The 15,334-nt window shown below is 46.8% G+C and overlaps 1 protein-coding gene across 1 annotated transcript in view; it reads left to right on the forward strand.

Annotated features, from left to right (window-relative positions):
* Positions 1-15,334, forward strand: part of slc25a13 (solute carrier family 25 member 13) — a 230,527-nt gene that overhangs the window by 97,633 nt on the left and 117,560 nt on the right. The window contains exons 7-8 of the mRNA XM_085988330.1: positions 1,778-1,862; positions 2,279-2,437. Coding sequence (XP_085844456.1) covers positions 1,778-1,862; positions 2,279-2,437 — 244 coding nt within the window. The remainder of the gene's footprint in view (positions 1-1,777; positions 1,863-2,278; positions 2,438-15,334) is intronic.

Below are 15,334 nucleotides of genomic sequence, written 5' to 3' on the forward strand. Positions count from 1 at the left end.
TCCCTTGAAAAGGGGCTTGCTACTTGGACTTCCTGATCCTCTTCTGGCTCCTGTTGTGTCTCTTCTGCTTCTCCTTCCTCTTCTGTGGAGTCTTGCTGCTGCTTTAGGTCCATGCCTTTGTTGGTGGCCTAATCGTACAGTATGCAGCATATAACAATGATCATGGGCACTTTTGCTGGTTAATATAGCAGGATTCCCCCTGCCTTGTCCAGGCACTCTAAACAATGTTTTTGAATGCTTATTGTGTATTTGTGATAAATTTTGTGGCAGCATGAGCATCGTTGTACTCGCTTTGTATGGGAATCGAGAATGACACGGAGGGATCATGAGCCAGGAGATAACCCTTCCTTGGTGACAGCATGAGAATGAGTGTTGTATGTGCTAGCAGGGAATTTAACATTGTCATGCGAGATATTAAGGTGGTGCTTATGCACAAGCTGCTTGTTGACAGTAGATGTTCTTCCTGTTTACATAAGTGGTACGACTCTGCAGTCAAGTATGAATGTTTATGTGTATGCAATCAATGACTCCCTGAACTTTTGGAATGCCGGCTATTTGAAAGAATCCTAATGTACAAGCCTGCTGATTCTTGGGATCCACAGAATTGGCAATGAATTCCCCAGCTCTGGCAAACAATGTATTTGTGACTTGGTGAATGCACCTCAGGACAGCAGACTGGCTATTGCTGTACGTATAGCCCCCGGAGCCTCCCCGAGTCAAAGACATTCAAGACACCTTCATCTTGACAGACAAATAGATGCCGGCCTTGCACCATGGCTCCAATTCAGCATGCTACCCATTACAAAGTTCCTGCACCACCTCCCTGGTGAACCTTAGCCTTCGCACACAATGTGGTCGGCAGGGTAAGGACTGGAAGGTGTCTTTATTAACATGTGGTATCTGCACTGGTTATCATCAAGACGAGTTTTATGCATGACTTCACCATCTTCGTCCTCATGAACCAAATATGATGGGTTGCCTAATGGGACACCTATTCTGATGTCAGGGAGAGTTGTTCAGTACTCCACAGCCCAGCATCCAAAGCAAAAGGTCCAATGCTTTCTGCCTACTCCAGTACAAAGAGTGATCTCAGAAATGCAGCTTCTCTCTCCTTTGTGCCCACCTTTATTGAGGCAGCTTACATCTGACTTGCACATGACCTGCAACCGAAAGCTGGGGCACATGCTATTGACATTCTCAAAATGCAATTTAAACTCCATTTAAATGGCAATACTTGATTCGGCGCATTGAAACTTTGAGCCAGAGGAAACAGCGGGGCCATTCAAAAGTGGGGCAAAATGAACATAATGTTCTGTGCCCATTTATTCTGTCAATTGTGCCCAAAAATTGGATGCAAACTGCAAGTCAGAGGAATATCAGGCTGTACTTTTATCAAAAGTATTTTTTAATATGAAACCTTATGTAGTGGGGAGCAATAGAAAACCCAGGTTGTTCCAACTGGGCACTGCTTAGTCTTCAGGTATAAAGCAAATATAATCTCATCCTTTTTGCATTAAACTGCTTGATGTGGTTTCTACTATATGCCCTGAGGATATCGAGAGACATTTTAAACTGTTTTCTTAAATGATTTGATTTGTTGCTTTATCAGGGATTAGGTACACATTGTGACATCCAACACCCTTTCCCTTAAGTCAGAACAGATCCATTCATTCTTTGTTGCAGTACAGTAGCTTAACATTTGGCACTTGTGATGAGTAATGAAGTCAGTAAACCTTGTAGATTGTTGCCTTCTCAGATTTCTGATTTTTTTTTAAAGCTGGCCATAAGTGACACGTCTCCATCTATTCTGATCTATGTGGCAGAGTCAGCGTACAGATTTATTCTCGGCGCATTTGCTGGAGGTTAGTTGGTATACATTTTCTTTCCCCACTGCATAAACAATTTCTGTATAAGATTTAAAAAATCACATCACTGCCTTCCTTTGGAGCTGATTCTTCAGTGTGTTGCTGGGAGATCATATCATGGGAACCTTTATATAAGTGCTTTTGTACCTGCCACTGATCAGAGGTGGTATTTCTGTCTCTCTTGGCTCCAGACTGGCTTCTGAAGAGACAGGTTAATAATGAGTTAGAGTTATTCTGATACATTTTTAATTAAAACTGCCTATGACATCTCTCTTTGTAACTAGATAAAGTTGCCAGATAAAAAGAACCTAATTGATGAGTGTGATTTCCATTGAGGGAGTAGATTAGTGTCTCTTCCCTTGTCTCCATTGTTGCACATTTTAAAATAACTTTATCGCTTCTTTCCTCTACAGCCATTGGTGCCGCTTCTGTCTATCCAGTTGACCTGGTGAAAACTCGTATGCAGAACCAGCGTTCCACGGGAGCATTTGTGGAAGAGGTTATGTACCATAACAGCTTTGATTGCTTCAGGAAAGTTCTGCGATATGAAGGCTTATTTGGACTTTATAGAGGTCAGTTCGTGCATTGTTCTGCTGTTGATCAGTTTACAGGGTGCTCAAAGGAAATGTGATCCTCCTGTTCTGTTATATTACAAAAGTAGGCAGCAGATACTGCCACTTACTGGATAAAATCAGAATACTTTACTTGAAGAAGGCGTCACCATTTTTATGAATCACTCCCAGCACTGCCTATAATTTAAAACCATTAACATTTTTTATGCTTTGTTTTTCATAAAGTTTTATTTTCATTTCAGATCCAATTTGATATTTCCATTAATGTTAACTTAGATTGCTGAGGAAATATTGTAAAATGGTTACCGACAGATTTCCATACATATAGTGTAAATTTGAAGATGGTATTTAAAAAAAAATCTTTGAATAGCATTAATTACAGTTTATCTCCATTCCATTGAATCTTTCAGTATGAGATCTACAATATTTATGGAGAAAAATTCTCATCCTTGCTCCTCCATATATCTAAATTTTAAAAGTTACCCTGATGATCTAATAGGGGACGTCATCTTAGTAGTGTTTATGAAATAATACACAGAAACCTGATATTCTGTCGTAATCTCAGTTCCACACTCTGTCCTTCAGTCCCTCACGCGCTCACTGCTTTCAATGGAGCAGTGCGGGTTATAGAGACTGAGGCTAAACAAAACTTCAAGTTTTGTGGTGCGTAGATGGCCTTACTCAAGAATTTTACTGCTCTAAGGTTAGCTTCTAAAACTTTTTAAGCTTAAGTAGACACTGGATAATATTCCTATGAATGCTTCAGAACAAAGCCATTGCAGCATATTGCCCTGAAAAATTCTTTAACAAACTCTTGTATATTTAATATTATACTGGTGATAAGAATTTTACCAATAACTAATATCTTCTCATTTGTATTTGTACAAAATTGTGATGCTGACATTAAAATAAGGGGTAGGAACTTAGACCTAGACATTGGAAAGTGCTAAAAACCTGCTGGTGCCACTGCGGGCCAGAGCTAACAGCTGCCGAAAATAATGGCGCTGGCAGAACCGGGATATTGGCGCTGGTTGCTAATTAGCATTACCCCAGCACTAAACATACCGTGCAAGGCTGTTTTCATGACGGTAGTCCCAGCAAGAGGCCCAATGTAGTGTGGGCGTAGTGTCCTTGCAGCAAGAAACGCCTTCTCTTAAAGCAAGGCTGTCATTTTACAAAGCAGTGCAGTCCCTTAAAGGGGAACTGCCTTCTAAAATGAAAAAAAAAGTCATTTAAAAATAGGCAGTTTTTAGCCCTTCCAGCTCAACTGTCTTCTAAAAAAAAAAAATTAACATTGCAAAGAATTCCCGAATGGGAGTCTTCAACTCTTGCTGAATTGCCTTCCGCACCTAAAAAAAAAGTAAAAGTGCTTCAGCACTAACACAAATGGCTCAGCAAGTTGGAGAAAGGGCACCCAGGGTCTCGGACACAGCACTCCGGCTTCGTGCAGGGAGTCAACATTGCAAGAGAGGTCCTTTACCCACAGGGGTCAAGAGGCCCTCCAGAAAGAAGGATGTGGGACCAGATCATCAAGGCCGTCACTGCCAGCAGTGTTGCCCCCACGACCTGGCTCCAGTGCCCAAAGTAGCTTCATGACCTCAGACCAGTGGTCAAGGTCAGTGAATGCATCTTCAAAAGCCGTCTGCTACTAACTGCACCACTACCTCACACATTTCTCAATTCATGACTCTCCTGCCCACCGCCCCCCCCCCCCACCCCAACCAATCGCTCACTACCAACAATCTGTACCAAATACGAGGCACACCTCCCGTTCCTAGCTTCACCTCTCCTCCTTGGAGGAGACGGTGCTGGCCATTCTTGGCAGGGGCATGGCTGAGCCCTTGGCCAGCGGCGAGCCTGAAAGGATACAAGATGCTGGTATCCTCATAGAGAGGGTATAGAGGGTAAGAAAGAAGAAAGAAAGACTTGCATTTATATAGCGCCTTTCACGACTGCCGGATGTCTCAAAGTGTTTTCCAGTCAATTAAGTATTTTTGAAGTGGAGTCACTGTTGTAATGTGGGAAATGTGGCAGCCAATTTGCGCACAGCAAGTTCCCACAAACAGCAATGTGATAATGAACAGATAATCTGTTTTTGTTATGTTGGTTGAGGGATAAATATTGGCCAGGACACCAGGGATAACTCTCTTGCTCTCTTTCGAAATAGTGCCATGTGATCTTTTATGTCCACCTGAGAAAGCAGATTTAATGTCTCATCCGAAAGATGGCACCTCCGACAGTACAGTGTTCCCTCAGCACTGCACTGGAGTGTCAGCCTAGCTTTATGTAGTGAGGAAGAAAGCTGTAGGCTGCAGGAAGATATCAATGGACTGGTCAGGTAGGCAGAAAAGTGGCAAATGGAATTCAATCTGGAGAAGTATGAGGTAATGCATTTGGGGAGGGCTAACAAGGCAAGGGTATACACAATAAATGATAGGATACTGAGAAGTGTAGTGGGACAGAGGGACCTTGGAGAGCATGTCCACAGATCCCTGAAGGTAGTAGGACAGGTAGATAAGGTGGTTAAGAAGGCATACGGGATACTTTCCTTTATTAGTCAAGGCATAGAATATATGAGCAGGGAGGTAATGCTTGAACTGTATAAAATGCAAGTTAGGCCACAGCTAGAATACTGTGTATAGTTCTGGTCACCACATTACAGGAAAGATGTGATTGCACTAGAGAGGGTACAGAGGATAGTGGTAATGTCACTGGGCTAGCAATCCAGAGGCATGGACTAATGATCCAGAGACGTGAATTTAAATTCAGTTACAGGAAACTTTGGTTTATCCGGAGGTTGTATGTCCGGAAACCTCGATCTACCGGCAGAAATCAGGAGCCGTTTTTGTAGTGTATGTACTTTGCAGAAGGAACTATATTCTGCAGCCCCTATATACTGCAGTACCAGTAGTGACCACCCCTGTATATAAGCCTGTGTAGTAACTTTGCATAGTAGTTCCAGTTTTGTCTCCACTCAGTAAACACCTGTTGTAACCAACTCCTGCAATCCGTGTCTCAATTACACACGGACATAATAATACTGGCGACGAGCAGATCCGAACTTACCTACAGTCTGCACCACCTCATGGGGATCCATCCCTGAAGCGAAGTTGTCAGAGGCCGAGGCCAGAAGGAAGAAAGAAAAAAAAACAAACAGAAGAAACGAGCGTCGACCGTGGGCAACCGCCTCTGATTCATCGGATTTGAAGATTTGCAGGAGAGGCTGTCGAGAGCGCGGCTTGGTTATCCTGTCTATGGTGTTCCAGCTAATCGGGCTGGTGGCAGGTAGTACACTGATCCTTCCTGGGCTGCGGCGGGCTAGAGCTCGATCGGGTGGCTTTTCAACGGGGCCGAGCAGCGTTGTCGGGAAGAGGAGAGAGAGGGTGGCGCGCACAGGGCGCGGCCGGTGCTACGAAGCTGGGCAGCGTACAGACCCGAGAAGAGGGAGGAAAGTGTCCCGTAGGGTTTGCTCTGACGACGGGAAAATAAAAGAAATTAGAAGCGCAGAAAGCCGTGAGGAGCTGCAGTTTGCCACGGGGACCGCGGAGTGCGCCGTTTGCTGCAGGGCAGGGGGGAAGTGCGCGAAGACCATAGGGCATCGCCATCAAGGCATAAAAACGCCAGCAACAGCGCTAGCAGCAGCAGAGAAGACAGAAAGCGCGGGAGGCACCATCTTAATCCGGCAGGGAAGAAGGCAAAGCGCGGGAGGCGCCATTTTGTTCAATCGGGGAAGAAGGCAAAGCGCGGGAGGCGCCATCTTAGATTTCCAAGATGCCGAAGACGGGCAATATCACTGCCTTCGATAATGCAATAGAAGACCACGTATGTGGAAAAAGTCGAAGTATATTGCAAAGCAAACGAAGTAGCCGATGAGAAAAAGGCATCGGTACTACTAAACTTAATGGGCGCAAGAACGTACGGCCTATTGCGGAACCTGATCACTCCAGTCAAACCGATGGAGAAGAGTTTTAACGAAATTGTTGATATCCTACAGGAACACCTAAATCCTACACCGCTGCTGATAGCAGAAAGGTTTAAATTCCACAAGAGAAATCAGCATAAAGATGAGAGCAATGCTGATTACCTTACGGAGCTACGCAAGCTATCAAAGCACTGCCAGTTCGGAGCAGGACTGACAGATACTCTACGGGACAAATTTGTCTGTGGACTCCTGAGTGAAGGAACCCAGAAGAGGTTACTCTCAGAGAAAGAGCTGACGCTGGATAAGGCTTTCAGCTTGGCAGTATCGTACGAAGCAGCAACAAGGGGAGCTGCGGAAATACAGCAAAAGCCACAGGAATACGGCACCCATGAAATGACACGGGATTTGAAAAATGTTATCGCTGCGGCAGAACAACCCATGACCAGAAGGACTGCTGGTCCAAGGACAAAATATGCAGGCAATGCGGAAAGATGGGACACATTGCACGAGTTTGCAGGTCTGGAAAGAAGACTAACGACAACAAAAAGGCTACTAAGGAACAGTACAGGAAAGTACAAAAGATGACGGACAGTAGTTCCGTAGACCAGAAGAGCGATAGTGAATCCGGGAACAAGAGACTAAGCTGTCTCAAACTTCACAACGTAATCGCGAAAGAGGATCACCGAACCATTTGGGTCACCCTCACGATAGCAGGGTCCCAAGTCAAAATGGAATTTGATACAGGATCAGCCCTGACCGTCATGAATCAACGAGACTACGAGCGGCTATTCTCACACATACCCTTGAAAGAGACATCCATTGTCTTGAAGACGTATACGGGGCAGAAAGTATACCCCAGAGGGAAAATAAGGGTGCCTGTCGAATACAACGGCAAAGAAATACAGAAATAGTATCTGTACATACTGCAAGATGGTGGACCACCGTTATTGGGACGTGAATGGATCAGAAAGATAAGTTTAGACTGGCACTCCATTCAGGCACTGACGGTGGCTGGTAAAAAGGATGACGACGTCACACCTGGACGATTGTCAAAAATCTTAGCTAACGCTAAAGAGGTATTTCAACAAGAACTGGGAACTCTTAAAGGCGTAACCGCCTCAATAAAAATAGAAGAGAATGCAATTCCCAAGTTTTTCAAAGCAAGACCGGTACCGTATGCAATTCGCCCAGCCGTTGAGGCAGAGCTGGAGAATCTGGAGAATGCAGGCGTGTTATCTAAGGGAGACTGGAGCGAGTGGGCGACACCCATCGTTCCTGTCATGAAAAAAACGTTAAACAATAAGTCTGAGGAGCCAAGGAAGGTTCACATTTGTGGGAACTTCAAGGTGATGGTGAACCCAGTCCTTCACACAGTACAGTAGAAGATATTTTCGCCTCACTATCTGGAGGGAAGCGTTTTACAAAAATTGACCTAGCACAAGCATATTTGCAGATGGAGGTTGAAGAATCCTCTAGGAAGTATCTCACGATAAACACTCAGAAAGGTCTTTACCAGTATAATCGACTGGCATTCGGAGTAGCATCAGCTCCGGCGATATGGCAAACAGCGATGGAACAAGTCCTGCAAGGGATTCCGGGGACTCAGTGTTACTTGGACGACATCCTAGTGACAGGTGAAAATGACAGTGAACACCTTGCCAACCTAGAGCAGGTGCTCACTAGACTAAGGGAACACAGGCTACGAGCCAATCGCCCCAAGTGCGAGTTTTTTAAGAAACAGATATCGTATTGTGGCCACGTGATTGACGAAGAGGGGTTACATAAGTCCCCTGACAAAATTGAAGCGGTAGTTAAGGCTCCAGCGCCTGAAAATGTATCGCAACTGAGGTCATTCCTAGGATTGGTGAATTACTACCATAAGTTTTTGCCGAATTTGTCCACAATTCTGCACCCACTGAACGCCCTACTACAAACTGGAGTAGCATGGAAATGGAGCGATGAATGTAAGCGGGCTTTTCAGAAGAGTAAAGACCTAATCACTTCAAGAGAAGTATTGGCTCACTACAACCCATCACTACCGATAAGACTGGCGTGTGATGCGTCTCCCTACGGCATTGGAGCGGTACTGTCACATAAACTCCTTGATGGTTCAGAGAGGCCGATAGCTTTTGCGTCACGCTCGTTAACTTCAGCCGAGCGTAACTACGCCCAGATTGACAGAGAGGCCCTCAGCCTGGTGTGGGGGGTGAAGACGTTCAATCACTACCTGCACGGTCAGAAATTTACTCTACTAACTGATCATCAACCTCTTGTCTCCATTTTCAACCCTCAGAAGGGCGTCCCGATAATGACAGCACAACGGCTACAGAGGTAGTCCCTTTTCCGAGGGGCACACCAATATGACATCGAGTACAAAGGAACTAAACAGCATGGGAATGCTGATGGATTGTCGCGCCTACCGTTGCCAACGGTGGAAGAAGCACCTGCAGTGGATCCTGTGGAGATAATCCACTCGACCATAGTCGAATGTCTACCTGTGACGAATGCAAACATAGAAAAGGAAACCCGAAATGACCCGACACTCTCCAGGGTCTATGATTTAACGGTGAAGGGATGGTCAGCACATGGCGAACCACTGTTGCCAGCATTCTCGCCGAGAAGAGAACAGCTGTCAGTGTGCCGAGGAACCTTGATGTGTGGATCCAGAGTAGTAATTCCACCCAAATTGAAGGATAGAGTGCTCAATGAGCTTCATGAGGGTCATCTGGGAGGGGTAAAAATGAAGAACTTAGCCAGAGCGTTTGTGTGGTGGCCGGGAATCGATAGAGAAATCGAAGAGATGACCAAGAGCTGTACAGGATGCCAGAAGGTCCAAAACGCCCCACCACAAGCCCCTCCACCTTTTAATTGCGGTGGATGCACATTCAAAGTGGCCAGAGGTAATAAAAATGTCCTCAACCACCACAGAAAAAACCATCACAGTCTTACGAACCATATTCACCAGAAATGGGCTGCCTGAGCAGATTTGCTCTGACAATGGACCACAGTTTGTGTCTGAAGAGTTCCGGAGGTTCTTAAAGAACAATGGTGTTAAGCATTACACATCCGCCCCATATCATCCAGCCACCAGTGGATTGGCTGAGAGGTTCATTCAAACATTCAAGAAGGCTATCAAGGCAATGTGTAATGAAGACATACCCCTACAACACAAGGTGGATAACTTCTTGTTTGCCTACCGGAATGCGACACATGCGGTTACCAACCAAACTCCAGCCATGATGTTCTTCAATCGAAGACTAAGATGCCGCTTGGATTTGGTTAAGCCAAACATCAGAAGAGATGTGGAGAACAGGCAGTTTCAGAATATGAATGAAAGGCCGACCAGGAGTTTTAAGATAGGTCAACCAGTTTTGGCCCGGGACTACCGCACAGAGAAATGGCAGCCAGGAATGATCTGCACACGGCAAGGACCTCTAATGTATACCGTGGATGTTGGAGAGAGCATTGTAAGACGCCATGCTGACCAGATTCTAGAGTCACTGGAAAACGTCAAATCTACACCATGATCCGATACACCTGGTGATGAAACCGAAGTACCAATTGCATCTACCTCAGAATCGGTGATATTGGAAGCAGACGAACCAAACAACGACGTTGATCCCGAATCAACTTTGACAGAAGAACCTGATACCCCAAAGAGGCGTTATCCAGACAGAATCAGGAAGCCTCCTCAAAGACTGAGAAGACTGAACTTATAATTGCTTAACTTCAGCTAATGTATCTAGCAACTGTAATTGTAAATATGTTATTGAATTATTAATCGAATGTTATGTACTGTTTAGCTAAAAGGGGAGGAATTGTAGTGTATGTACTTTGCAGAAGGAACTATATTCTGCAGCCCCTGTATACTGCAGTACCAGTAGTGACCACCCCTGTATATAAGCCTGTGTAGTAACTTTGCATAGTAGTTCCAGTTTTGTCTCCACTCAGTAAACACCTGTTGTAACCAACTCCTGCAGTCCGTGTCTCAATTACACACAGACATAATAGTTTTGTTAGTTTTTTTTCTTCTCGTGGCTTTGTTTTCAACAGTCGGGCTCTGGAAAGTCTCTCTGAAGCTGTTGCTAAGCTACAGAGACGCTTCCAAGGTACGGGCTGAGTGTTTACAAGCTGTTGCTAAGCAACAGTGTTTGTTGTCAGATACGGAGATGAAAACCTCCGTATGCTTCAACATTAACTTTGTATGTCCGGCAGTTTTGATAGATCGGCAACAGCTCGGTCCCGTCGGTGCTGGATATAACAAAGTTTCCTGTAATTAAATAAATCTGGAATAAAAAGCTAGTATCAGTAATGGTAACCATGAAACTATCGGATTGTCATAAAAACCCATCTGGTTCACTACTGTCCTTTAGGGAAGGAAATCTGCCATCCTTACCTGGTCTGGCTTATATGTGACTCCAAACCCACAGCAATGTGGTTGACTCTAAACTGCCCTCTGAAATGGCATAGCAAGCCATTCAGTTGTAACCAATCGCTAGGAAACACACTAATAAGATTGAAACTGGATGGATCACCTGGCATCGACCTCGGCACCGGACACAGCGACGGCACACCCAGCCCAGTCGACCCTGCAAAGTCCTCCTCACCAACATCTGGGGACTTGTGCCAAAATTGGGAGCGCTGTCCCACAGACTAGTCAAGCAACAGCCTGACATAGTCATACTCACAGAATCATACCTTTCAGCCAGTGTCCCAAATTCCTCCATCACCATCCCTGGGTATGTCCTGTCCCACCAGCAGGACAGACCCACCAGGGGTGGCGGCATAGTAGTATACAGTCGGGAAGGAGTGGCCCTGGGAGCCCTCAATATTGACTCCGGACCCCATGAAGTTTCATGGCTTCAGGTCAAGCATGGGCAAGGGAACCTCCTGCTGATTACCACCTACCACCCTCCCTCAGCTGATGAATCAGTACTCCTCCATGTTGAACACCACTTGGAAGAAGCACTGAGAGTAGCAAAGGCACAGAATGTACTCTGGCTGGGGGACTTCAATGTCCATCACCAAGAGTGGCTCAGTAGCACCACTACTGACCGAGCTGGCCGAGTCCTGAAGGACATAGCTGCCAGTCTGGGCCTGCGACAGGTGGAGAGAGAACCAACACGAGGGAAAAACCTACTTGACCTCGTCCTCACCAATCTAGCTGTCATAGATGCATCTGTCCATGACAGTATTGGTAGCAGTGACCACTGTACAGTCATTGTGGAGACGAAGTCCCGTCTTCACACTGAGGACACCCTCCATCGTGTTGTGTGGCACTACCACCGTGGTAAATGGGATAGATTCAGAACAGATCTAGCAGCTCAAAACTGGGTATCCATGAGGTGCTGTGGGTTGTCAGCAGCAGCAGAATTGTATTCCTCCACAATCTGTAACCTCATGGCCCGGCATATCCCTCACTCTACCATTACCATCAAGCCAGGGGACCAACCCTGGTTGAATAAGGAGTGTAGAAGAGCATGCCAGGAGCAACACCAGGCGTACCTAAAAATGAGGTGCCTGTCTACATCAGATTACTCTCAATCATCAGCAAAGTGAGGTGCCAACCTGGGGATGCTGCAACATAGGACTACATGCATGCTAAAAAGCAGAAGCAGCATGCTATAGACAGGGCTAAGCGATCCCACAATCAACGGATCAGATCAAAGCTCTGCAGTCCTGCCACATCCAGTCGTGAATGGTGGTGGACCATTAAACAACTAACGGGAGAAGGAGACTCCATGAATATCCCCATCCTCAATGATGGTGGAGCCCAGCATGTGAGTGCACAGGACAAGGCTGAAGCGTTTGCAACCATCTTCGGCCGGAAGTGCTGAGTGGATGATCCCATATCGGCCTACTCCTGAGGTCCCCACCATCACAGAAGCCAGTCTTCAGCCAATTCGATTCACTCCACATGATATCAAGAAACGGCTGAGCGCACTGGATACAGCAAAGGCTATGGGCCCCGACAACATCCCGGCTATCGTGCTGAAGGTTCATGCTCCAGAACAAGCTGCGCCTCTAGCCAAGCTGTTCCAGTACAGCTACAACACTATCCGACAATGTGGAAAACTGCCCAGCTATGTCCTGCCCACAAAAAAGCAGGACAAATCCAATCCGGCCGATTACCGCCTCATCAGTCTACTCTCAATCATCAGCAAAGTGATGGAAGGTATCATCGACAGTGCTATCAAGTGGCACTTACTCACCAATAACCTGCTCGCTGATGCCCAATTTGGGTTCCGGCAAGACCACTCAGCTCCCAACCTCATTACAGCCTTGGTCTAAACATGGACAAAGGAGCTGAATTCCAGAGGTGAGGTGAGAATGACTGCCCTTGACATCAAGGCAGCATTTGACCGAGTGTGGCATCAAGGAGCCCTAATAAAACTTACGTTAATGGGAATCGGGGGGAAATCTCTCCACTGGCTGGAGTCATACCTAGCACAAAGGAAGATGGTTGTGGTGGTTGAAGGTCAATCATCTCAGCCCCAAGATATCGCTGCAGTAGTTCCTCAGGGCGGTGTCCTAGGCCCAACCATCTTCAGCTGCTTCATCAATGACCTTCCCTCCAACATAAGGTCAGAAATGGGGATGTTTGCTGATGACGGCACAGTGTTCAGCGCCATTCACAACTTCTCAGATAATGAAGCAGTCCATGCCCGCATGCAACAAGACCTGGACGACGTTCAGGCTTGGGCTGATAAGTGGCAGGTAACATTCGCGCGACAGAAGTGCCAGGCAATGACCACCTCCAACAAGCGAGAGTCTAACCACCGCCCCTTGACATTCAACAGCATTACCATCCCCGATTCCCCCACCATTAACATCCTGGGGGTCACCATTGACCAGAAACTTAACTGGACCAGCCACATAAATACTGTGGCAACAAGAGCAGGTCAGAGGCTAGGTATTCTGTGGCGAGTGTCTCACCTCCTGACTCCCCAAAGCCTTTCCACCATCTACAAGGCATAAGTAATGAGTGTGATGGAATACTCCCCACTTGCCTGGATGAGTGCAGCTCCAACAACACTCGAGAAGCTCGACACCATCCAGGACAAAACAGCCCGCTTGATTGGCACCCCATCTACCACCTTAAACATTCACTCCCTCCACCACCGGTGCACTGTGGTTGCAGTGTGTACCATGTACAAGATGCACTGCAGCAACTCGCCAAGGCTTCTTCGGCAGCACCTCCCAAACCCGCGACCTCTTCCACTTAGAAGGACATGGGAAGCAGGCACATGGAAACACCACCACCCCCAAGTTTCCCGCCAAGTCACACACCATCCTGACTTAGAAGTATATCACCGATGCATCATCGTCGCTGTGTCAAAATCCTGGAACTCCCTACCTAACAGCATTGTGGGTGTACCTTCCCCACACGGACTGCAGCAGTTCAAGAAGGCGGCACACCACCACCTTCTCAAGGCAATTGGAGATGGGCAATAAATGCTGGCCTTGTCAGTGACGCCCACATCCCATAAACAAATGAAAAAAGAGGAGATTTACGAGGATGTTGCCAGGACTGGAGAATTTTAGCTATGAGGAAAGATTGGATAGGCTGTGGTTGTTTTCTTTGGAGCAGAGGAGGCTGAGGGGAGACATGATTGAGGTGTATAAAATTATGAGGGGCCTAGATAGAGTGGATAGGAAGGACCTATTTCCCTTAGCAGAGAGGTCAATAACCAGGGGGCATAGATTTAAAGTAATTGTTAGAAGGATTAGAGGGGAGCTAAGGAGAACTTTTTTCACCCAGAGGGTGGTGGGGGCCTGGAACTCGCTGCCTGAAAGGGTGGTAGAGGCAGACGCGCTCATCACATTGAAAAAGTACTTGGATATGCACTTGAAGTACCGTAACCTACAAGGCTCAATAGTGGGATTAGGCTGGATAGCTCTTTTTCAGCCGGCACAAACACGATGGGGTCGATTTTCCCGAAGCTGTCGGGAAGAAGGCGGGACTACAACTTTCGGGTTTTAGTCCCGCCTACATCGACGTCCGGCCAATCCGTGCGATTTTCCCTTGATTGACCTTGTTGAGCCCGCCCAGCGGGCTCAGCAGGCCAATTAAGGGCCACCCGGCAACAGGTGACGTCACAGACTGCAATTTCATCTGTCAAGAGTTCTTGACAGATGAAATATCAGTGTTTCACAGCTGTTTCAAGCTGTGAAACACTGACAGTCTGAGTTCTGACATGAGTCCTTCTGCACAGACTCAGTTAGAACTCTCAGCAGCACTCAAAGCTGAAGGCTGTCACTTTTCACAGATCACAGCCGTTCAGCTTTAAGTGCCGGCTGAGTGATGGGCTCCCGACGGCTACAGGAAGAAAGGCTGTGCAGGTAAGTAAAAGTTCTTTACACACTTTAGACACACCAAACACACTTACCTTTGCACTCATGCACCCATCATTCACCTGAGCGCCGACATCGCGACCCCTCCAACTCCTTCAACCTGACGGCCCGCCTGCTCTAACCTGGCGTGATTTGGAGCCGTCGGGAAACCCACACGAAACCCCTCAAAATAGGGATTAGGCTAAAAACTGCCTGTTAACTACCTGTTAACAGGCAGTTAATTGGCACTAATCCCTTCCCGCCTGGTTTCGGCGGGTCCCAGTGTGGGGCGGGGCGGGTACCCGCTGCCTCTGAAAGTTGCGTGGAGCGGGGTTTTGGGCGGGATGGTGTCGGGACCCCCAAAATCGGGATTTCCCCCCCCCCCCCCCCACACGTCTGAAACCCCGCGTGACAGCTCCACAAAAATCGACCCCAATGGGTCGAATGGCCTCCTTCTGTGCCATAAATTTCTATGATCCCTCCGTTATCCTCCTTCTCGCATACAACTCTTGCCACCACAATTCCACCCTTGTTCCTCCCTCATTTCACACACCCAAGAAACGCAGCCTGCTTAGCCAATGGTTGACCAAGAAGAGGTAGAGGAGAGTGAAGAAGTAGATGAAGAAGAAACACCGTCATTC

Source organism: Somniosus microcephalus, chromosome 5 (genome assembly GCF_052327205.1).
Source record: "Somniosus microcephalus isolate GS21.2 chromosome 5, FLI_Smic_1.0, whole genome shotgun sequence".
Lineage (NCBI taxonomy): Eukaryota > Metazoa > Chordata > Chondrichthyes > Squaliformes > Somniosidae > Somniosus > Somniosus microcephalus.